Source organism: Pithys albifrons, chromosome 4 (assembly GCF_047495875.1).
Source record: "Pithys albifrons albifrons isolate INPA30051 chromosome 4, PitAlb_v1, whole genome shotgun sequence".
Taxonomy (NCBI): Eukaryota; Metazoa; Chordata; class Aves; order Passeriformes; family Thamnophilidae; genus Pithys; species Pithys albifrons.
The window spans coordinates 7,975,216-7,999,653 of record NC_092461.1 but is presented as its reverse complement, the minus strand read 5'-3'; the positions used below and the strand labels follow the sequence as shown (position 1 = coordinate 7,999,653).

The following is a 24,438-nucleotide window of genomic DNA, read 5'->3' as shown; positions in this document are numbered from 1 at the left end:
CCCTCCCCGTCTCCTCCCTGCGCTTCGGGCCGGCCTCGCTGTGGGAATGCCTTGTCGGAGCGCAGGCCGCGCCCTCTGGGCACTGCTGCAGCCGCGGCCGCCCGCCCGGGCAGCGCCGCTCATGGCCCGCGGACCCGGCGCCTGCTACGGGTAATCACCACAGCTGCCTCCTCCCCCTGCTCCCTCCTCCGTGCCTGGGCTTGGGAAAGGCGATTTCTGACAGGTGGGGGATGAGCAAGGTGTGTTAGTGGGGTGGGGGATATACCCTAGACTGGGGTGGAGGGGACAAGGTGGCTGAGGGTCCTGCTCCTGTTTCCCTGGGGTGCAGGAGCTGTGCAAGGAAAGCTCCGCAGCCCCTTCTCAGTCCCCCCAAGGCAGGACGTGCTGCTGACAGCCCTCCCTCGGCCCACTGCGGGCTGCAAAGGGAATACCTATGTCTAATGCAGATATAAAGTACTCTTTCTTCTTGCAAATCTAAGGAGGGCTGACATAATACCGTATTTTTTCCCCCCTGTGCACATGAAGACTAAGCTGCATTGCAGCACAGCTGGAACAGAGGTGGTTCCCCAGGTTACACTGCATTCCTGCAGAGTGTGAGGTGAACTACAAGATCTGCCTCCTTTCTATCTGTATGTATGGCCATACTTCGCAAATGCAGATTTGGGAAGGGCTCTCCCCACGTGCCCTTCCAGCCTGCGCAGTGGATTGTTTAGGTGAGGCACAGCGTGTGCAGAACTGACCCCACCGTTTAAGTCCCGAGGTCCATCTGCCAGGGCCGAGCGAGCTTGGACAGTGACAGCGAAGTCCTCGGGACTGTCACAGCACCCGGTACTAACGGGGTCTGACCCTGCTGAGCATCCGAGATCTGACGGGATGGGATGGCAGGGAGGCTTGAACTGCCAGGGAATGGTCCCTACTGAGACTCGAACTTGGGTCCTTGGGATTCAGAGTCCGGAGTGCTCTCCTTTACACCACGGGACCGCCCCACATATGTTTAATGCAGATATAAAATACTCATTATTCTGCAAATCCTGCTAAGGAAGACTGACATAATACCATTTTTTCCCCAGTGCACATAAAGACTAGGTTGCATTGCAGCACAGCTGGAACAGAGGTGGTTCCCCAGGTTAGGCTGCATTCCTGCAGAGTGTGAGGTAAAGTACAAGATCTGCCTCCTTTGTATCTGTGCTGCCTTGGTAAACACAGGCAGAGTGTATCCAATGCTCCTCAAAGAGCTATAAGCCTTAACATTACTAATTTAGATATCAAACAGCAGGGTGAGTGTTGTTTTGGTTTGGTTTTGTTTTTGTTTTTTCCAGTGATTAGCTCAGTTGGTTGAAACTTGGTTGTAGTAATGCCAAGTTCATGGGTTCAATCCCCTGTATGGTCCATTGACTTGAGTTGGACTCGATGATCCTTGTGGGTCCCTTCCAAATCAGAGTAGTCTGTGATTCTGTAATGGAAAACTGCCGTCTTTAGGAAAACTTAACAGAAGTGAAGTCACCACACTGAAGTGATTTCAGACTGACAGAAACTTGGTGTTGGGAAGACCAAATCTGCCTGAGGTGTAGCCAGTGCCAGTAGTTTCTCAGTGCTTAAAGAAAACCAACTCATTTTTTCTTAGTCCAAAAAGTATTGGAAATACTCTCTATGTGAAACTCCAGGATTTCACTGAACTTCACACCAAGGCACAATCGAAGAATAGAAAAGCATCGCAAACTCAGCAAAATTCCCAAGCCCCTGATGTTAATAATTAATCCTAAAAAAATGTAGAACTTTGTAAAAAAAAAAGGCAAACATCTGAATCAGGAAATCAGAATATATAATTCTCTCTATTGAAACTTCACATTGCTACCCTTCTTTTTAAAGGTAACAAGATGGTGATTATTTCTGTTTTGTTAGGAACTGAAAGAGGTTTGTCAGTTATTAATCAGAAGCAAAAAAAAATCACATATTTCTATAAAATTTAGTAAGAGCAAGGTACTCACTTGCTATGGTGAGAACTATGATAATATACCTGTTGAAATTAATGACAAACTAAACAATGGTATATCAAGAATTAAAAAATTCTTTTGTAAAGAGAAAAAAGTGAAAGGTATTTAAAAAGGGGGTAAACATCCATCTGAATGCTACATCCAGAATTCAAGTTGTGAAGTATATAAAGCACATCAGGTGTGATGTACAGACTTAAAGGAGGTTTAACATTACAGTCAAACTAATTACTTGGGTCCCATTAGCATAACAATTCAGCAAAAACTCACTGAAGTTATAATGACACAATGAGTTTCTTTGAGCTTTACTCTTGCCACAGATCTGCATTTGTACTCCAGTTCTCAAATTGGATCTGCACAGGTAGGAGGAACTGATTTTATTTTGCACAGTCACAGTTTATATACAGGCATGTGGCATGATGGGTTATGTAGACCCAAGATTTTATGTAAACCCCAAATATCTTTGTCTTGAACAGGTTCTGTGTTTTAACTACCACTTATGTATTGGGAACCTGAGTTTGCAAGCTATTGTTCATTTTCCTTATGAAAAGGGTTTAAATTAGTAGGATTTTTCTCTATAATCCACCATTTAAAACCCTGTATGAATGGGACTATGCTTACATCCTGTAAGTGGTTCAGACTTTATATGTTAAAATTGATTTTTTAATAAATTGCACAGTGCATATCATGGAATAGAGATTATTAATACATCTGAGACTAAAACAGTATGTCTGTATGCATGTGAAATTCACACTGATGAAGGCAAGAATATTTCATCTAGGTAAATTCAAAAGTGCAGGGAATAAGGGTTAATAATTAGGTAACCAAATGGCAAGATTTTTATCATATTACTACCTTTAAATAAAATTAGTTAGGTTGTTGAAAAGATTTCTTGCCAGAATTAGGGCACAAAATTTCTTGGAACAACAGGTTGCTACTGTTATGAAGATACTTCAATCTGTGCTACTTCTGCTTTCTCACTGTGTGTTAATATCTAAACATGGTATCTCTGGTCACATATGTCTCTGTACTGAAGGTTAATGGAGTGGTTTAAGGGCTGGGCCTGAGAGATGGCCTGTACTATCAGTTTCTGAGGTAATTTTTTAGTGGGTGGATTTATTGGTCATGTGGTATTTTCCCACTAAGTGTTATCTCTTGCTGAGATTACACTGATAGAAATATTATCACATTCTCTTTTCCTTCTCCCATCTCAGTGCGAAGTGGTTTTCATTGCAGACCTTGTGGTGTGTGGGGAACTTTAACGACGGATTGTGGTTTCTTTGGCAGATGGAGAGGCTCAGTTTAGTAATAACAAAGTGGACACCAACAATTTCAAAAGATGTGCTGTGACAGAATGAGGTTTCTCCTCTCTATTTATTTCAATACGTTTCTGTAGCCACGTAAAGCTGCTTTTATATTCTCCTTGTTGCTCATCAAGATTCCTTTTTCCTGTACCCTTTAACTTAGTAATTTAACTACATTTGTGAAAACTAAGTATGCATGCATAGTGGTTGCAACTGAATATTTCTCTGCTCCTGAGAAGCTTTTTATTTAGCCTTCTGTGCACCCATGAAAGGCAATTGTTGTCATTAATATCTAGAAGCAATTACTCTGTATTCCTGAAGTGATCATGTAGTAATGAAAATTAACTGTCTGAATGTTTTCCTATTTTCTCTCCCCTTCCCCCATCCCTAGTACTTCCATCACATCTGCCAAAATCCAAGTGAATGGAGTCCACCTGCATTATCAGCAGACGGGAGAAGGAAGCCATGCAGTTCTTCTGCTTCCTGGAATGCTAGGTCTGGAGATTTTATCTTATCTTTGTAGAGCAACCACCTCTTTATCCTTCTGGTCTCAAGCTAGAACACACAAAACTGTTTTGTGGTATATTCAACACCTGATTATGGAGCATTGTCATTAAAAAAAAATTCTACACATACAAGAGATGGAAAAATGCAGAGTTATTGCCATCAGTTAACAGTTTTTAAAGATTTCATTTTTCTCACCAGGTGCCTTTTATACAATTGTCTTGATTTGTATAATGGTCACTCACCCTTTTGTATTTACCTGTGCAAAGGCAGTGTCTGGGACAGGTGGAAAATAGCTGCACAAGGTGGAAAATAGCAGAAGGGTGGGAAAAAATCAGGTCAGCTATATTTGTTACACAGACTGAATTATGCATTCCTATTCAAAGCTAGATGCATTCCAACTGAATTGATAGATATGATGCAGCACTTGCAGTTTATAGTAAAAAAGTCACCGTTAAAACCTGCTTTTTGCTTAAACATGTATTTTCATGTTTTGATTAATCAGACAACAACATTAAGATTCTTGGTGGCTTTTTGAGGTGGGCAACAAGTTCTGCTAGCTAAGTGGTATCTGTCCTTCATAGGTATCTGTCCTTCATAGAATTATAGAATCAACTGAGTTGGAAAAGACCTCTGAGATCATCAAGTCCAAACCTGGGTCCAGCTCCAGTCCCTTTACCAGATCATGGCACTCAGTGCCACGTCCAATCTCAGTTTAAAAACCTCCAGGGATGGTGAATCCACCCCCTCTCTGGGCAGGCCATTCCAATGCCTGATTACTCTCCCTGTATAGAATTTTTTTCAGATCTCCAACTTAAATTTCCCCTGGCAGAGCTTGAGCCTGTCCCCCCTTGTCCTATTGCTGAGTGCCTGGGAGAAGAGACCAACCCCCACCTGGTTAGAACTTCCCTTCAGGGAGTTCTAGACAGTAATGAGGTCACCTCTGAGCCTCCTCTTCTCCAGGCTAAACACCCCCAGCTCCCTCAGCCTCTCCCCACAGCACTTGTGCTCCAGTCCCTTCACCAGCCTTGTTGCTCTTCTCTGGACCTGCTCCAGCCCCTCATTCTCTTTCCTGAACTGAGGGGCCCAGAACTGAACACAACACTCAAGGTGTGGCCTCACCAGTGCAGAGTACAGGGGAAGGGTCACTGCCCTGGGCCTGCTGGCCACACTATTTTTGATACAGGTCAGGATCCCATTGGCCTTCTTGGCCACCTGGGCACACTGTTGGCTCATGTTGAGCTTCCTGTCAATTAGTACCCCCAAGTCTCTTTCTGCCTGGCTGCTCTCCAGCCACTCTGTCCCCAGCCTGGAGTGCTGCAGGGGGTTGTTGTGGCCAAAGTGCAGGACCCGGCACTTGGCCTTATTGAACTTCATCCCATTGGAATCAGCCCATCTCTCCAGTTTATCCAGATCCTTCTGCAGGTCCCTCCTGCCTTCCAGGAGGTCGACACTCCCTCCCAATTTGGTGTCATCAGCAAATTTGCTGATAATGATCTCAATCCCCTCATCTAAATCATCAGTAAAGATGTTAAACAGGACTGGACCCAACACTGACCCCTGGGGAACTCTGCTTTTGATAACAGCCATTTAAAATTAACATAACCTATTTTTCTGGTTTCTTGCAGTCCTAAAGGCCAAATCACACTTATTAACAGTTCATAGCAAACTGTCAGTAGGACTGTTACTGTGCTCAGAGTTGGGCTTAACTGAATTGAATGCTTAACTGAATTGCTGGATCAAGATGATATAATGCCAAGAACTGAAGAGTAGGAAAATTTGTTCTTGGCAGTGATGTTTTCAAGTCTCCATGAAGTGGTTCCTTCTTTCAAAGAATTCTCAAGGGAGGGGTGGAAAAAATTAATGCTAGGCATGCTTCAAGAAGTTTTATGTTTTAACCTGTTCATTTTAAACAGCTTTTTAAACTAGTAATCCTGTTGCCAATGCTAATTCTTTAAATAAATATAATGTATTTTTTCAGTTGTGAGTAATATTATTATTAGCTGTGCATTGCTATTGTGCAGTTACCTTTAGTATAAAGAGTATCTTCACCATTGTTAAGTTTATGGTTTAATATTTTTGGGCAACATATGGAGATGCACTTCACATTCTGGCTGTCACATTCTTCTTCCCTTTGTACTGACACTAAGTTTCTAATATTTTATATTTTACATTAAATCAAAATAGAATTATCTCTTTCTAACTAGAAAAATACTAAGGAAACCATGAAAACACAAGATTCACATGTGCTCTCAGTCTTGTGTAATTTTTAAGTGATAAAAGTGTAGTATAACAAGCATGTGCATGATAGTGCAGAGGTCATACAAAGCCTCTGTAAGAATATGAGATTAATCTGTTTTGGCATTTTTCAAACAATCTGATATTTTGCTTCTGACTCCAACTATTAATTTGTTTTCAAGAGATCACATCAGCTCATCAGAGCAGGTTATGTTCAGCCTCTTATAATTTAGTCCAATTGATGGTATCTGACAGCAGATTTCTCCAAGTAAACAAAAAAAAATCTTAAATGCCCATAAATGGCTGTTTAAATAAAATCACAGATAGCTAATTTTATATTTGATTTCCATAAGTATATTAAATCTCAACAAGTTTTAATTAAATAGCATTTGATACTGTTACCACATGACCAGAATGCAAATCAGTCAAAAATTGCAGCTTACCTTCATGCTGATGTTCACAGATAACTTAGTGCAATAGACTGAAGTACTTAATTTTTAAATCCTTTGAAGGTCTGAGTCATTAATAAAAGAAACAGTTCTGCATCAGAAAAAAAATTGTTGTATTTGACTTATTTTGAAACAATGCACATTAGACAAATCAAAATTTACAGTTTTATTCTTCTGTGTCACCACTGTCTCCTCAGGCAACAAAGTATGTAAAGGTCAGCTTTAAGCACCAATATTCTCATAGAACTGCTTTATCAAATAACAACAACTATCTGGGACAGTGTTTTTCACCTAAAAATTTATAGCTAATCAGTATATTCCTCCCTTTCAGTTTCACTTGTGCTGCCTTGGCAAACAGCAATGACCATGTTAGTGCTTTAATTCTGTTACAGATAAATCCCTGCTCAGGTAACTCAGTTTAAAATTCTGTATTGAATCATCTGTTTAGAACACAGATTTTGATAAGCTTCCATACCTGGCAGAAATTGTTTGCTTTGAACATATTGCAGATGGTTCTAAAGCTTTAAATGTGGTACTTCCTCTATGAGAGTTGCAATGGATAATTAGAGATAAAAAGTACTTCAGTTTTTAGAATAAAGTTAAAAGTTTCCATAGATTTTCATTTAAAGTATGTGTACTATGTATGTATTATGGTGGTTAATAAAACTGAAAAATTGCAATGTTCCAGGGAGTGGTCAGACTGACTTTGGACCTCAGCTTAAGTCTATGAATAAGCAGCTTTTCACAATTGTTGCTTGGGATCCTCGGGGGTATGGAAAGTCCATTCCTCCATCTCGAGACTTTCCTCCAGATTTCTTTGAGAGGGATGCAAAAGATGCTGTGGATCTTATGCAGGTAAATCTATTCTGAAATTGTATTATTTCTTTTTTTTTTAATTTTTAAAGCTGCATTCCTTAAATTTTGGGAAGGAGGAAGATTGTTTCCAGCAGACAGCAAGTTATGCAAAAGACAGTGTAAATGAAGACTTATAAGTCAGCAGGTACACACTATTCTGGAAAATACTTTTTTCCATCTATTCTGCAAGATACATAACAGTTCAGCAGTGGGAATTAATTATAAAGCAATATGCATTTATTCCAAGACCCTGCCCTAAGAGGTTTGCAGCCAAGAATCATATAAGTTTAGGTAAAGTGTATATAAAAACTGAAGTCTATGCAGTGGTTTAATTGAAGAAATTACAGTACTGAAAACCTCTTAGAAAATTTTCTATCTAGTAGTCTTGCCATTTTGCCTTGTGCAGCCCATTTTAAGAAACATTTGATTCTTAAAATTTACTTGATGCTTTGCATTTTACAATATATTACTGACATAATTTTTGTGGGAAATCCTATGGACATACCAAATCATAGTAATTAATACAACTGTTGTGATTATAAAGAATATGGCCTAAGGCTGTTAGTATTTCTCCTTCTTGCATATTTTTTTATTCAAAGCTGTGTTTCTGTGTTCTTTTATTCCACTCTGTAGCTGCTGACCCAATTTTCTGGTTTAGTTTTAACTAATATTTTGGCTTTGTTGTATTAAGCTATACAGTCTCTTTGGTCATGTTAAAGAAGTTGGCAGGGCATTAGAATTCCAAAAATATGAGACAAGATTCAGACAGTCAATCCAACTGTATTTCTGTAATAGACAATAACCTTGCTGAAACCCATCTGAAACTGGAAAATGCAGCCTTCCTGGTGTATTCTGCATAGTGAAACAAAATAAGTCTGACAGCAGAATCGGGATTAGGACACATATTTGCCCTCTAACCACAAAAGCAATCTCTCTGCACTGTAAATCTTCAATTTCTTCTGCTTCAATGGCAAAGAAAATAAAGATGCTGCCAAGAATAGGTGACAAACTTTCAGTCTAAATGGTTGTAACCTCCTTTCTTGTCCCTGTTCAAATACTAATAAATGCAGAATAGAACACAGAGCTTTCCCCAAAGGGAATGCAACCACGTAGCTTCCAGTCAAACAGGACAGCAGCCTATCAATACCTAGAGCTGCCAAAACAAATGAGACATTTTGCTTTTTGAAGATATTTCTTTTATTTGTTTTTTTTGAAGATATTTCTTAATACAAGTGTATCATAACAAATCGTTAAAATCTGCCCAAGTGTGGATTACTTGCTTCTATTTTGACATATTAGAAAGGATCGCACAAATCCCCAGGAATCATTCCAAGTGTGATATCCAGAATATAATGGTTTCCATGCATCATCCATCCTACACTCAGCCCAAAACCACATCCACACAGTGTCTTCAAAACCTTTGTTCTGGCCTCCTTCAGAATCTGGTGTGTCTGCTGGAGCTGTGGTTGCTGCAAGCTTTCTGTGAAATAACAAAAGCTGAAATTCTCTGGAGTATTTAGCACCTCTATGCAAATGACACTGTTCTGTGTCCCTGTATGTGTCCTCTGAAGGAGCTTGCTTGAAATAAAAGGAGTATAATGCAAATAAGTCCATTTTCCTGCATTCCACACCAATGTCTAATGTCAAAGTCAGTGGCATTAAAACAACCATTAGGGAAATAGTGTTGATATTTAAGAAATTCTCACTCTTCAGAGCTACTGTCCTGTTGAAGGGAAGAGCTTGGGCTTCTCCATGTGTTTGTAGATCTGTGGTAATTTTTGTTTATGATACACTCTCTGTGACCCAGTTAAAACATAGACTGCAGTGTACTTTGTATTGCAACTCCCTGTTTGTTGTGTTCCTTCTCTCACAGCATATGTGGCCATTTGATTGCATTTCACGGGCATGGATGGAGAAGGTGACTTTGAAAGCAATTTTGTTCACTTACAGAGTAAAGGCAGCACAAAATCACCCACAGAATTGTGCTGTACAACCAGCTTTCAGATTATTGCCAGTGTTAGGTAGAGACCTGTACTGTAAGTAGTTCAAAATTAAAGCAAGCAAACATGCACACCGTATCCAACACATGTGTTACATCACATTGGGTTTTGGTAGGCTGCAAAGGATAAATTAAATTCCTCCTGCTGGGAAGGCATCCTGAGATAACCCAAAGAATGTATCAAGATAATGGCTAGTAAACAAGAGAAATACTGGAGGCAAATACATCTCAAATAACCTGGCATGAAGCACAAAAATTTTGGTCAGTTATTCCACCCATCAGAGCTCCATAATTTGCTACTGGCAGTACAGGAACAGTAGGAACATCAAAAACTTAACCTTTACAAGCACTGCTGCCAGCTCCTGAAACCTGCCAAGACACCAGTAACTCTTCAGCAGCACAATACTGAAAGTTGGTTACAAATTACTTTCTCAGCAGACCAGGGCCAACTTCTAACCAGCTGCTAAAATTCAAGGTTCTCTCTTTCCTTGCTCTCAATTCTTACCTTACATGTCCTTTTTTTTCCTCTACCTTATTTCTGTTCTATTTAGTAATTATAGCTTAACAGAATGCATTCTAAAATTGGTCAACACTACAGTGAACAGTATAGCAAGGAAGAAACCAAAGCCAGAAAAGCTTTGTAGGGATAGAAATTTCCTAAATATCAAGCTGACTGATAGTTATACCTGACTTGAGCATGAAGTTGAAAAGCAGAGTAGAAACTTCATTTTCTCTCTCTGTAGTTGTTTCTCTCATTGTGATAGAAGAAAGCAAAATTGCAGGCAAAGGACTGGACTTCCAACAGCACCAAGCACCAAAGCAACTCATTCAGCTAACTTGCTCCTTTTTCACTAAAAAAGTACACTATCTTCCTTAATCACTTCTAAAGAGCTACAAAGCAGAAACATGAACACTTTGAGACCTTTATATTTGCTTGTGAATGAGTTCACAAACCAAAGTTTCTATATGGAAAACTACAAATGTCCCTTAACCACTGAATAATGTCCCTGTACAACCTTCAGATGCATTTGTTCCTGAGCGCCTTTATCTTCCCCACTCTTTGCCCACTGAACATAACACACAAAATCCTCTCTCCTGTCGCTGCCAGTACCCTTTACCACATGTTGTGATTTATGAGGAAGTAAGAGTTTCAGATTCTAGTGGAAAGCATTATCATAAAATCTGCTGAGTTGGAAGAGACCCATCAGGATCACTGAGTCCAACTCCTGGCCCTGCACAGGACCATCACCAAGAGTCACACCATGTGCCTGAGAGCATTGTCCAAATGCTTCTTGAACTCTGTCAAGGCTCTGTGCTGTGATTGCTTTCCTGAGGAGCTTGTTCCAGTACCCAACCACTCCCTGGGTGAAAAACATTTTCCTGATACCCAGCCTAAACCTTCCCCAACTCAGCCATTTCCTCCAGTCCTGGCACTGGTCAGAATGATTTAAGGTCTTGGTTGTCATATTTTTTGCCTTGAGCCTTTCTTTTCAAGAAGGAAAAATTTTGTTAATGTTTTGAATTGCAATTCATCATGAAGTAACTTTTAAAACATATATTTAAAAGCTTCAGGAAATGTGAATTAGCCCTAAAACTTGATACAATTCTTTAGGAAATACTTTAAGCACTTTTTGATTGTTATAGAGCAGATTATTTTTTTAGCTCAGCTAGCATCAGTAAATTTGATCACTGGGTTCCATACTTGAAGTCTTACGCTTTTCTTAAGTTTAGCTTGATCATGGATTACCTACCATCCACACTGTGATAGTCTTTGCCAACTTCATACCAAGAGAATCCACAGATTCTTCATATCATCAGGCTCTCTGAAAGGTCTTTATTCTCCATTGTAAATAAAAATTTTTCTCTTCTTTTTTTTTTGAGGGCTTTTTAAAAATGGTACAAGATTCTAACAGGACTACTGCCTGTTTCATTAAAGAGTTATAGAAAACTGAAATGATGGATGTAATATATTGTTTTCTAAATATTGACATTCTCTTTACTGTTTTTATTGCACTTTCTAATTAGGAAAGCTAAATATAGTTCAACTAGTTCAACTATGTAGTGTTATATCTAAAACTGTGTGGTTAATTTTCAAGAAAAATTTTATATTTGCATGTAAAACCAGTTGATGATTTACATGTAACTTTCTTGTATAAATCAAGGCACTAAAATTTAAGAAGTTCTCTCTGCTGGGGTGGAGTGATGGTGGAATTACAGCACTCATTGCAGCTGCAAAGTATCCAAATCTTATCCACAAGTTGGTTGTCTGGGGAGCAAATGCCAGCGTTACTCAAGAGGATGTGAGAATTTATAATGGTATGTACAAACTGAATATCGTACCCTAAATGAATTATTTTAATTTCTTCTTGACCCAAGAATCTTATTCATGTAACAGCAAAGTGGAGACCGAGCTAAGGACACAACAAACCTAAAGAGACAGGACACAAAATTCTAAGCATATTGCTAAGCATAGGGATAGATTAAAGTTATAGTGAGAAACTCCCCACCAAGGGGTAATATATAATAGATTTTGTAACAAGTCCTTACCAACTTCCACAGCTGAAAAGAGCAAATTATAATAGTAGTTTTCAGAAAGTAAAATTTTTGTTGCTATAGCAAATTACTAAAAATAAATTCCAAATAATGCTATTGGCCACAGGTTTGATTTCTTTTCTCACATTTTGCCCAACCTTTAAACAGAGTCCACAGATAATCACTGGGCTAGCACATAACAGCTTTTGCCTTTAGGGCCTGTGTAATAATATATAGACAGTAAGAAAACAAGTTGATAACTTACCTTTCAAGCTCAGGAAACAAATGAATTGTTCAAGTAAGTGTCTCAGGATGCTTTTATAATTTGAATTCCTTTAAAGTTAATTATTGCCATTACAAAACCTTTGCAAAGTAAAGAAACATGGGATTTCTGATCCTTATTCTACTGACATGAAATAGAATCTGATGATTTCTCATTATAAAGGAAAGTAGCAAAAACTGCTGGTGAACTCAGAAAGGGACCATTATTTCCTTTTGAGTGTAGAATTTAAGAGTTAGCCATGTAGGCTTTTAACAAATGTAGCACAGTATAATTCCATTTCAGTGATTAGACTTTGATTTATACCAGCTGTGAAATCTGACTGGCTTCAGCTAAATTGCAAGTGTATGTGTTGCACATGTGTATTTACCTCACCTATATTAAAACACTTTCAGTGGTAATAGTAGTACACTTTTTAGTTCAGAAAGCAAAATGCTTTTTAGCTCTGTACAAGTGCTGCTTTATTTTTCATATGTTTTTATATTTACAAAGTTTTTATTATATAGATACAAAATGCATTTCAGTATCAGCAAACAGGCTAAATTGTATAAATAAATAAATAAAATCCTACTTTACATGGAGCACCCACTGCAATGCTGATCTTTGGCCTCTTTGTGGATTGGTGCTTTCATCATCTCTCTGGGTGATGGAGCTCAGAGAGTGGCAGCACAACTCTACAACTGGCTCATCAGTACATCTCAGCTGCAGTGGAGTTTCCTAGGAGACAAAGGTGTTTATTTGTTATCTGTGTCCTTTCAACACTGGCTTCTCCCTTTTCTTTTTAAATTAAGGCCAGGGACAAGGATAAACCAGTAGCTTGTATATGGGAAACAGCTGTTCAGTAACACCTAGCCAGGGGTGAGCAAACTCATTTCCAATCAGATGCTGTTATAAGACACTTTCAGCCACTGCTACCTTTGTCATTCGGCTGGACAGGTTCTGTTTGTTAATTAACACCTCTCCTTTCTTCCCCTAATTCCCATTTGAAACCAATTAAAAGCTTTGCTAGTGGCATGTATTGCTGTTTGATGATTCAGTACTTTCAGGCTCTCTGCTATGCCAACTTTGTTTCAGGCTTTATTGGTACGAAGCTCTACAACTGAAACACAATTTTGTGAAAGTCGCTCTTTTGGACCTAGTTTGTGAGCAGTAGTGAAAATTTTAGAGGGGGAAAAATAGGTAAATCTGATAAATAAAGAACTGGAATGTCAGATTATTTGTACAGCTTTAGCCATCCTTCCATGAGTCACAGGACTCTACTAAGTGGAGTCACTTGTTTTTCTGTCAGACTGTGGTAAATGTACCATGATGTCAGCCTGCTGGAATGCCTTAGTAAGAGCTTCCTTCCTCAGAGAACTGGTAGGAGCCATGGAAGAACTTCCATCCAAGAGCCAGTGCAAAAGGCTAAAGGATATAAAAAAGAATTGCCAGCTCTGGTGCGCTGTTATAAAACAGTCCCATTTTTATACACAAGGTACATCCTTCAGCTTTTCTTCTGAGAGCCCTCCAGAAAGGGCCATCAGAAGTTTTAGGACTGAGTCCTTTGATTATATTTTTTTCTAGTGTTCCTTGTGACCATAATATCAAGATGGTCCTCTGCAACTCAGAAGACCCCAGCAGAGTTTGTACAACTATCTTTTTATGCCCTTTTAATACTATAAATTATTTAAAACCATTCATTGCAGTTTCAAGTTTGAAATACATATTTGCAGTCGGGTTTGAAAACTTCCTCTTGTTAGGTGTTGACACTAATGGGTTGTACCTTGTTACTGGAAAGTACTTAACATATTTCAATGCTATTTTATGTAGGCATTAGAGATGTTTCAAAATGGAGTGAAAAGGTCAAGAAACCCCTGGAAGAGATGTATGGACATGACTACTTTGCAAAAACCTGTGAGGCTTGGGTAGATGGAATATCTCGCTTTGCTGACAATTCAGATGGTAAGGCTTTTACAGTGTTCAGCTGAAGCAATTCTAGTAGCAGACAGTTCTGGATAAAAATTTGACAGCACTCCTAGCAGCCAGTAAAGGAAGGACTCTGCATATGGCATTAAAAGCTGGGTCTGACTCACACTCGGGAATAAAGCAATTACTTTGTAGATGGTTCACAGAACCAGCAAGGTACAGGAGGAAAACACATTCACAGAAAACATTAGCTGATGAGTCTCTCCTCTTGTTCCACCATAAAACTACATTATCAAGTCATTGCTTTTGTGCAGACTAAACTTTTTTTCCTCTCCTGCCTCTGTGTCAAAGGATTATCACTTAGTGACACTCTGAAGATATCTCAAAAGTAAGGTGTGTTCTTCTCAGCTTTTGCAAAGCAGAGCTGAAGAACTCATTCGAACTAGTAGCATATGAGTTTAAAAAGAAGGAATGTCAGATTTTGAGATCTTAGAATTAAAAAACCACATTTTAAAAAACACTATTGACACATTTTAGGTGTTTAAAAAATAGTAGTTGAATTAGACAATATAATTGTTTATCTCTGAAGATTTCTGCAATTACTCTTTATAGACTTTTTCAGCCAAGGATATTATGAATAATAATATACAGTTCTAATTTAAATCAGAGGAAATTTATTTTTAATTTGCTTAAAGCAGAAATACATAATACATTAAAAAAGGAGTTTGTAACTCTTATACTCCTGTAGCTCTCATAATAAAAGACAGAAGATGACATACATTAACAGGCAGCAGATACTACAAGGAAAACATACCTTCATTTCATATTCTTCCCATAAATTTTTGCATAAGATCAACATGGGACTAGAATTTCTCCCAGGAGAGAGATGTAATAAATTGGGATCCCATTTTATTTAGCCCTTTCTAGAAGTCATTTCCTTAAAACTAGTTTTTTCTTAAGTGCAAAGCCCAGGCTGGTGAAACTGCGGCTGGGACATCCTTTCACTGCCTGCACGTGCCTCAGACACTGTGAGATGAAGTGACTGTGAAAAAGAAGCCATGGAGACACGTAATAAGAAGCTGCATTATCCATCTGCTGAAACTGGGTCAGATATTGGGAGAAACCTAACATTTGCTGAAAGAGATGAACAGCTATCAGACTAAAAGTACCTTCCAGTGGAGAACAACATGGACTACAGACAGGCCTCCTTGGAATTAAAATTAAGACACTGCAACAAAGACACAGATACAGCAGATATAAGAAAAGGGGGTAATAAAACCAATTAGAGAGAAGGGGACAGCAAAGCCTATGTTGGTCAAAAACTCAACTCATGCTCTTTTTGAGAACTAGACTATTTGCCCTAAATGGGACAGCTTTTAGTGTGAAAAGTTCATTTCTTATGGCATTTAGAAGGAGCCAACACTTATGAAACTAAGTTGCATAAAGTTGCAAAATCCAAGATTCTTCTGGCTGTTACATGCTTTACTAGGAAATAACTGCCAATTATTTCCTTGGATAAATAACCTAACTTTACTTGTTCTGAAAAGCAGTCAACATTTCTGCAGGTGTTAGAGAACTGGAGGTGAAATGGTCTAAGTGAAAATATTTAACCAGTAGGATTACCAACTGAAGACTATGTAAATAACTAAAGAACTGGAAAAATCTCCTTGAAATAGGCTCTGACTTTAGAGCTAAGGAAAGAGTGTGTATGAGCATTAACTGTACACCTTTTGGTAGCTGCAAGGCAACAACTACACATAGGACAGAGTTAGCTCAAAGAGAAATGGAACATAAAACACATCAAGGATGTTTTGCCCAAAGATTCCCTTGTGAGAACAGGGGAAGTTAGGCAATGAGTTTGGAAACTGGGTTACTAAGGGATGAGGAAAAAAGAAAAGGGGGAAAATTCAGAAGAGTCTTTAACCAAAAGCATTAAACAACTAGTAAGCATAAAATTATTCTTGAGTCTCTGTAATGAATAGGCAGGGAAAATAACCTTTAAATAGTTCTAGTACAATTTGTATTAAATGGTTATAGATTTGTATTGGTTTTCTGTGGCCAGGTAATGGGGCAGGATCTACAGGGGTGACTTCTGTGAGAAGCTGCCAGAAGCTTTCTCCATGTCCAACAAAGTTGATACCAGACAGCTCCAAGATGGACATGCCACTGGTCAAGGCTGAGTCAAATCAGAAATGGTGGTACTGCCTCTGTGATAACATATTTAAGTAGTTTTAAAAAAAATTATTGCAGCAGGAGCAGAGCAGAGTGAGAATAGCTCAATTGGTTAAAACTTGGTTGTAATAATGCCAAGGTCATGGGTTCAATCCCCTATGTGGGCCATTGACTTAAGAGTTGGACTCGATGATCCTTGTAGGTCCCTTCCAACTCAGAATGGTCTGTGATTCTGTGTAATGTCACCTGAAATATGTGAGAGGAACAACTCTGCAGACATCAAGGTCAGTGGAAAAGGAGGGCAGAAGGTGCTCCAGGCACCAGAGCAGATTCCCCTGCAGCCTGTGCTGAAGACTGTATAAGGAGGAGGCAGGTTGTGTCCCTGCAGCCGATGGAGGTCAGTGGAACTGCAGAGATCCACCTGCAGTCAATGGAGGGAACCTACAGCAGAACAGGTGGCTGCCTGAAAGGCGGTTGTGAACCCATGGGAAGCCCGTGCTGAAGCAGCTTCTGGCAGGGATCTGCAGACCCATGGAGAGAGGAACCCATGCTAGAGCAGGTCTCCTGGTAGGATTTATGACCCTGTGGGGGACCCACAATGAAGCAGGATGTGCCTGAAGGATTGCATCCCATGGAAGGGTGACCCACACTGATGCAGTTTATGGAAAACTGTTGCCCAGGGGATAGACTCAATTGGAGTAATTCATGGAGGCCAGTCTCCCATGGGAGGAATCCTATGCAGGAGCAGGGGAAGGACTCTTCTCCTGAAGCAGTGGCAATAAACACCTGACCATAACCCCCATTTCTCATCTCCCTACATCCTGTCCAAGGGATGAGGTGGAGATGGGAAGGAGTTTCTAAGATTTGTTTTACTTCTCACTATTCTGCTCTGATTTTGTTAATAATAAAGGCCATTATTACTCAAAAATTCAGTCTGTTTTGCTCATGATGGTATTTGGTGAGTCATCTCTCCCAGTCCTTACCTCAACTCATGAATGTTTTGTTTCATTTTCTCTCTGCTGTCCGCTTGTGGAAGGAAATAAGAGCAGCTTTGATGGGTGCCTGGCACCAAGCCAGGGCCAGCCCACTGTAGGCAGCAAAGGGTCTGGGAGGTGCAACAGGCATGAGTACAACCTGAGTTAACTTGTTCATAGAAGTAGCAAATCTTGTAAGCTGACAACTGGTGTAACAAAATGAAGCTTTAACGTGAGGGCCTTAAGGCTCCAAGGCTGGAAGGAATAAAGCCAGGAAGGAGGTGCAGTATTGGCTTTGAAGAATCAAAGAGAGCCTGGGGGAAATGTGGAACAGAAGTACTTCATTATCATGTTGTGCTGCTACCTGTTAATGAAGCAAATTGCAATGAAATAACATTTTGGAGGAAGAAATGTTAACTATAGTCCTGTAGATTAATCACACACTATCCACAAGGAGAGGCAATAGTGAGAACCCAGTGGAGTTCACAGCCCTCTACAAAAGCAGCTTGTCTTTCATATAATTTTAAAACAAAGTGTGACCTTAATTTATTTTCTCCCTAGGTAATATCTGCCAACAGTTGCTGCCAGATATCAAATGCCCTACATTTATAATTCATGGTGAGAAAGACCCTTTGGTCCCACAAGCTCATGCAGAATACATTCATAAGCACATCAAAGGCTCTCGGTGAGTTATATGACAGAGTTTTTATAAACCATTGTTGAAGAGATGAAGCTGTTCACACTCACAGTGAACAAAAAAAAAGTATGTGAACAAGTTGTCTTTGCCACAGAATGAGTTATTCTAAACTTCCCTAGCAAGTTACAATGCAAACAATGTAGTTGGATCTTTTCTGCAATGTAAAAAGTATAGTATTTTAATAAGCTCCTTCCCAAAGCCCTCTAAGATAAACCAACTTCCTTTTCCTCTTTTGACTACACACACAGCCAGCACTCCCTAATATTGATGAAAGCAAGCAGAAATTTGCTTTTTTTTTGTTATGACCATTGCATTCCTTTTGTGTAAGAGACCTCATTTCTGTCCAATTCAGTAAAACAGGGAACTTAGATGATATGAACAGAGAGATTCACAGTTATTAGAAGCACGGAATACTTCTCTTTGTTCTGCCTTACTGATGAGAACAACCTCAAAGATTTTGTTTCCAACTGCCCCATGAATTTTCAGTGTTTTTAAGAACAGCAGAATGAGGAAAAAAACCCTACAAGTGTTGTTAGAGATAGTACTTTATAAACAAGAAATATCTAAGGGAATGTGCTTCAGGTGTCCTGTGGTTTAACCCCAGACAGCAGCTAAGTACCAATCACTTCCCCACCAGTGGATCAGGGAGAGTATCAGATGAGTTAAAGTGAATAAAATCATGTCTTAAGATAAAGACAGTTTAATAGGTAAAGGAAGAGCTGCAAAGCAAAGCAAAACAAGGACTTAGTCCAGTGCTTCCCATAGGAAGGCAAGTGCTCAGCCATCCCCAGGAAATCTGGGATCCATCACACATAACAGTTACTTGGGAAGACAAACATCATCAGCTCCAAACATCCCCCTTCCTTTTTCCTCCCAGCTTTATATGCTGAGCATGATGCCCTATGGTATGGAATATTCCTTTGGTCAGTTGGGATCAGCTGTCCCAGCTGTGTCCCCTCCCAACTCCTTGTGCATCCTCAGCCTTTTCTGCTTCTGCTGGGCCGGTACAAGAAGCAGGAAAGGCCTTGATGCTCTGTAAGCACTGCTTAGCAATAACAGAAACATATCTATCTTATCAGCTGTTTTCAGCACAAATCTAAACCACAGCCCCATAACAGCTACTGTGAAGAAAATTAACTCTATCCCAGCTAAAACCAGCACAATTTGAAAACTCCAGAAATGCTTCCCATAAAAAGCTGGGATTCTGCAAGCTGAATTCTCATCATAAAATTGCACACAAATGCAAGGGTTCTATTCCTATTTAATAACAGACTGTGATGATTAGCACTGGAGAATAGAAGTAGTAGGGGGCAAAAAATACCAAGCACATTTTTATAAATGCAAAATGTAGGGAACTGTTTAATTGGTGTCATGTCTGTGCAAAAATGAGTGTTATAATTATCTCAAAGTCAGCCCCATTGATCATAGGAATGCATTATGCCACAGGAAAAATGAGAAACCTTCCTAACAATCACATGCAGGTATTTTATTCCTTGTCTGACAATTAGTTACTCCTACATGCCCTACTCGGAACACCTAACACATCCTTTTTGGTTTCACTGAGCTCCTAAATGCTTCAGATGCTAAGGCAAGTCACCACAAAAACTAGATGAGGATCTGATGGGTTCTCTTTGGAAGACAAGCCAAAAAAGAAACACTGATAGAAACTGCCATCCAGTGAAATGTAAATGGGGATTCTTTGCATGTCTTGATGCTGCATGCATATTTGTCAGAAAAGAAATCAGACTAATGATGTTCTCAGAAATTAGTGCTTGGGTACATGGTCCCCTTCTTCCCTGATTGCACAGGAAATGACATGTTCCATTGTGAAGCAGAAGGAAAAAATCTTAAATTTTGCACATTCTCAGTAACACATGCTTCTACCATCAGCTTTTTTTGCCATGATTTTTATCTAGTAGTAAAGTAGAAAAAGATTTTTCTGATTGGAGTGCAGCTACATTCTTGTTTCTCTCATGGTAGAAGAGTGTGCCATCACTCTGCATTTGCATGGTATGGCTGGAGTTAGCATTACAGTGGGAGGAAACATTACTAGCAGTAGAAAATAACATACACAGTGCCACAGGTTTGTGCACCTGTGCTGTTTAGCCTGTGAAGAAACAGACAAGGAAATTCAGACAGAATTTACTAGGAAACCTGGGTACGTTCACATCCTATTGCTCTTTTCCCAAAACAAAGTGGCACTTGTCACCACCAAAAGGAGACTGATCCCGCTTGCTGTAATGGGATGTGAAGGCAAAGTATCAGTCAAAACAGCTTCAGCTCTGTTGAAACTGCTTAATATATGACAGAATAAAAAGTTAAAGAATTCACCACCCCCGTATAAAGATGTGTACATGCCTGATGTATCAAGTTTGTCTCAGGTAGAAAGCAATGGTAATTAGCATTTTTAGGCATGTCACACCCATATCCATATTACAGAGATTTAACCTTCTTCACAGCTACTACTGCTGAGTTTTTTTTACAGCCAAAGAAGCTGTGACTTCCCTTTTTACTTTCATGAGTTAATGGTGTTAGTTTTGGATTGTCTTTTTGCAGAAAGATTAGACAAAGTGCAAACACTAACCAAGTTGGGTTGTGACAAGAACTCTTAATTTCTGTAGTGATCCCTTCAATGTGTTCACTGCCCAGGACAACTGCTGTGAAAGAGACAAAGGTGCTCAGGCACTTCACATACCTTTCAAAGATGTATCTGGCTCACATGAATTTTGAAATCTTGTCTTCTTTGTAGATCATGAGAAAGGTTTCTAGAAACTGGACAAAAAATTGTTTTAAGCTTAATTTATCCACCCAAACTGTGATAAGTAGTATGCTTGTTGCTTCAACTGTTGCTGTGGTTCACATTCTGAGCCACATACATAGGGACAGTACTGAAGAATTTCTTCAATTCCTTGTTGGTTAACCAAGAGCAGGGGAAAAGGCAACAAGTATTTTAATTACCTATACTCACAGAATAAAATGTGAAATCTGTGTTTGATTTTTCCCTTTTAAGGTTGCTTCTGATGCCAGAAGGAAAGCATAATTTACACCTGCGTTTTGCAGAGGACTTCAACAGACAAGTGGAAGATTTCCTGCGGTAACCTGAACTGTAAAACAAGGTAGAGGTTCTTGTCCTTTGCCTTGTTTAGGAATTTAAGTTGGCTTTTCATTTTCATTCAATTTATAGGTAGATCTGAGTTCTATAAGAAAAAACATTAAACACATTTGCATGAGAAGCCTGTTTTGAGAGTATGTAAGTCTCAGTGAATCAGAGCACACCACTGTGATGCCAGATTTCTGACATGTCTTTAAACTTGTTGCCACACAGGCTGAACAGCTATTCTTTCACCAACAGAGGTGTTAAGAAAAAGACAGAATACATGATCTAGAATACATGCCTTTATGTGCTCTTAACATTAAGGGACAAAAAACATTGTGATAGTTACGATTCAGAACTGTTACACTGAGAAGTCTGCCAAAGTTACAAGTGCTGAGAAGATAATTGGGTACACAGTTTCTAGAAAACATGCTTCACCACCACCATCAGAAGTCATTCAGTATGCATGCCTGCTTTACAAAAGTTCATTTGATGCCAGGGGTTTATGCCTCATCTTCCTCTCCTTCCTCTTCAAACTCGCCCTGCTCATCAGCAGTGGCATCCTGGTATTGCTGGTATTCAGACACCAGGTCATTCATGTTGCTCTCTGCCTCAGTGAACTCCATTTCATCCATGCCCTCGCCGGTGTACCAGTGCAAGAAAGCCTTGCGCCGGAACATGGCCGTGAACTGCTCTGAGATCCTCTTGAAGAGCTCCTGGATGGCTGTGCTGTTGCCGATGAAGGTGGCAGACATCTTGAGGCCGCGCGGGGGGATGTCGCAGACGGCCGTCTTGACATTGTTGGGGATCCACTCCACAAAGTAGCTGCTGTTCTTGTTCTGCACGTTGAGCATCTGCTCGTCCACCTCCTTCATGGACATGCGGCCCCGGAAGATGGCGGCCACCGTCAGGTAGCGGCCGTGGCGGGGGTCGCAGGCGGCCATCATGTTCTTGGAGTCGAACATCTGCTGCGTCAGCTCGGGCACCGTCAGGGCGCGGTACTGCTGGCTGCCGCGGCTGGTGAGAGGGGCGAAGCCCGGCATGAAGAAGTGCAGCCGGGGGAAAGGCACCATGTTGACCGCCAGCTTGCGCAGGTCGGCGTTCAGCTGGCCGGGGAAGCGAAGGCAGGTGGTCACGCCGCTCATGGTGGCCGATACCAGGTGGTTGAGGTCCCCGTAGGTGGGGGTGGTCAGCTTCAGGGTGCGGAAGCAAATGTCATACAGGGCCTCGTTGTCAATGCAGTAGGTCTCGTCCGTGTTCTCCACCAGCTGGTGCACAGAGAGGGTGGCATTGTAGGGCTCCACCACCGTGTCCGACACCTTGGGCGAGGGCATCACGCTGAAGGTGTTCATGATGCGGTCGGGGTACTCCTCACGGATCTTGCTGATGAGGAGGGTGCCCATGCCAGAGCCTGTGCCTCCGCCCAACGAGTGGGTCAACTGGAAGCCCTGGAGGCAGTCACAGCTCTCCGACTCCTTCCTCACCACATCCAGGACAGAGTCCACCAGCTCAGCACCTTCCGTGTAGTGCCCCTTGGCCCAGTTGTTGCCAGCCCCGCTCTGACCTAGAGAGCAGACCAAAGCAAGGTGCCACATTAGCGCCCTGACGACAAACAGAGCTGATGCCACTTTCCCTTCCCTTTGGGCTCCACCCTTCACTTCCATTCCCACTCTGCCATTGGGATTCAGGTCCCCCAGGGTCATTTGCATGCTTGCTCTGAGTCTTTTCTGTGTGTTGAGTTTCCACTCAGGGAGTCCTCCCTCCCACACTCACTCACCAAAGACAAAGTTGTCAGGACGGAAGATCTGTCCAAAGGGGCCAGAGCGCACAGAGTCCATGGTGCCAGGTTCCAGGTCCACGAGGATGGCACGTGGCACATACTTGTTACCTGCAGGAGGAACCAGTACCACTGTTACAGCCCTGCAGAAAGCAGCCAGTGTCACAGGAGCCCTGCTGTGCTCCCATCCACCTCCCCCATTTCACTGGAGAGCCACACTGTCTCAATCAAGACTGCTGTGTTATCAGAGCCTTTCTAAGAACAAAGGTCTCTTAGAGGAGTCACTGGCAGATGACAGCTCTTGTTCAGGGATTTTTCCAGCCTCAATGAACTGACATGCCTGCCCCGTTTATTTAAGGATATGTGAGGAATTGTGCACACTTACCAGCAGCTTCATTGTAGTAGACGTTAATCCTCTCCAGCTGCAGTTCACTGTCCCCATGGTAGCTGCCCGTGGGATCAATGCCATGCTCATCACTGATGACCTCCCAGAACTAGAAGGAATATTTGAAAAATGGCAATTAGCCATTTCCAGAGTCAGTGGAAACAGCTGGCCAGTGCCAATCACACGCACCAGTGCAATCTGTGCATGCCGTGGCCCTGACCACTCCCTTGCATGGCAGAGCAGCTGCTGGGCAGGAAGGTGAGTCAGTGCCCAAGGGCTTCCCTGGCCACAGCAGCTGAATTTACGGAGGGCAGATAAGCAGACAGGGCACTGAAGTGCAATTTAATTCGTTTGTAGCTTGTATCAAAGGGTGACCATTCCTGGCTATGTCAATTTGTCCTCCTCCCATTGTCTAGCCTTGCCTTAAGACCCTGTAGCCAGTACAAGATGGCAACACCTGCACATCCTCGGTGGAGGCGGGTAATCCGTGGCACTATAACGCCTCCCGTTCCCTCGGGAGCCGGCGCCGGGGCTTTAGAGGGGCGAGGCAGCGCGGGGATTGCCGCGGCTGCCTGCGGGAAGGGCAGAACATCGCCGGACACGGGCACATCCCAGCCACCTCCCAGCCCTGGGCAGCTCCGACCGCCGGAGACAGAGCGGCAAGAGCCGCGACGCCTCAGCAAACCCCGAGCCGCTTTTCCTTCAGGACGAACCTCCGCCGGGTGCGACCCCGGGGACCGCTCCGCTCCGCCCCGCTCCCTACCTTGGCGCCGATCTGGTTGCCACACTGGCCAGCTTGAATGTGCACGATCTCACGCATGGTGCCTTTCTCCTCTCCCTGCTGTTCCTACAGCCTCCTTCTCCGTCCGCTCCCGCACTCGCCGCTGCGGTAGCCGCGCCCCACGCCGCCCCTTAAATCGGGCGCCGCGCCCCGCCCCGCCACTGACGTGTGCGGGAACGGCGCGGGGCGGGCCGGGGCTGCTTATTGTCTCCCGCACCCCGCTCTGGCCCCGCGTCCCGGTGCGGGTCTGGGGGTAGCACCCTGCGGGTCTCTTCAATCCAGAACGCCGGTAGTTTGAGGCGCTGGAGGAGCCTCGCCTTCAGCCGTCGACGAAAAGGCTGGAATCGGACAAGGCATGGCACATCTTGGCGTGAAAAAGTGAAAAAGAAAACAAAAACACCTGACTCTTTTTTGCGCACCTGTTGGAACTCGTCCCTTTACTTGCTTTGCCTCTACTGGGCGGCAGGAGCAAAGCATGCACTGCTGTGTTTTTTTAGCACC

The 24,438-nt window shown here is 41.7% G+C and overlaps 2 protein-coding genes across 2 annotated transcripts; one reads left to right on the top strand and one right to left on the bottom strand.

Moving 5' to 3' along the window:
• Positions 1 to 21,133, top strand: BPHL (biphenyl hydrolase like). The gene is made up of 7 exons (XM_071553331.1): positions 1 to 150; positions 3,687 to 3,790; positions 7,175 to 7,341; positions 11,503 to 11,656; positions 13,962 to 14,093; positions 17,765 to 17,888; positions 20,911 to 21,133. The coding sequence occupies exons 1-7, from the start codon at positions 47 to 49 to the stop codon at positions 20,996 to 20,998; spliced, it is 873 nt and encodes a 290-aa protein (XP_071409432.1). The 5' UTR covers positions 1 to 46; the 3' UTR covers positions 20,999 to 21,133.
• A 150-nt stretch (positions 21,134 to 21,283) lies between these two features.
• Positions 21,284 to 24,063, bottom strand: LOC139671083 (tubulin beta-1 chain). The gene is made up of 4 exons (XM_071553330.1): positions 23,920 to 24,063; positions 23,157 to 23,265; positions 22,772 to 22,882; positions 21,284 to 22,558 (listed from the first exon to the last, which is right to left on the bottom strand). Exons 1-4 carry the CDS (start codon positions 23,974 to 23,976, stop codon positions 21,498 to 21,500), a joined length of 1,338 nt encoding a protein of 445 aa, XP_071409431.1. The 5' UTR covers positions 23,977 to 24,063; the 3' UTR covers positions 21,284 to 21,497.
• Positions 24,064 to 24,438: the final 375 nt, after the last annotated feature.

Excerpts from the sequence above, each read along its gene's own strand:
- BPHL (XM_071553331.1), top strand. The coding sequence starts at position 47 with ATGCCTTGTCGGAGCGCAGGCCGCGCCCTCTGGGCACTGCTGCAGCCG. Across the intron at positions 11,657-13,961 it reads GGATGTGAGAATTTATAATG|GCATTAGAGATGTTTCAAAA; the intron begins GTATGTACAAAC and ends TATTTTATGTAG. Across the intron at positions 14,094-17,764 it reads CTTTGCTGACAATTCAGATG|GTAATATCTGCCAACAGTTG; the intron begins GTAAGGCTTTTA and ends TTTTCTCCCTAG.
- LOC139671083 (XM_071553330.1), bottom strand. The coding sequence starts at position 23,976 with ATGCGTGAGATCGTGCACATTCAAGCTGGCCAGTGTGGCAACCAGATC. Across the intron at positions 23,266-23,919 it reads GCAACCAGATCGGCGCCAAG|TTCTGGGAGGTCATCAGTGA; the intron begins GTAGGGAGCGGG and ends TATTCCTTCTAG. Across the intron at positions 22,559-22,771 it reads TCCTGACAACTTTGTCTTTG|GTCAGAGCGGGGCTGGCAAC; the intron begins GTGAGTGAGTGT and ends TCTGCTCTCTAG.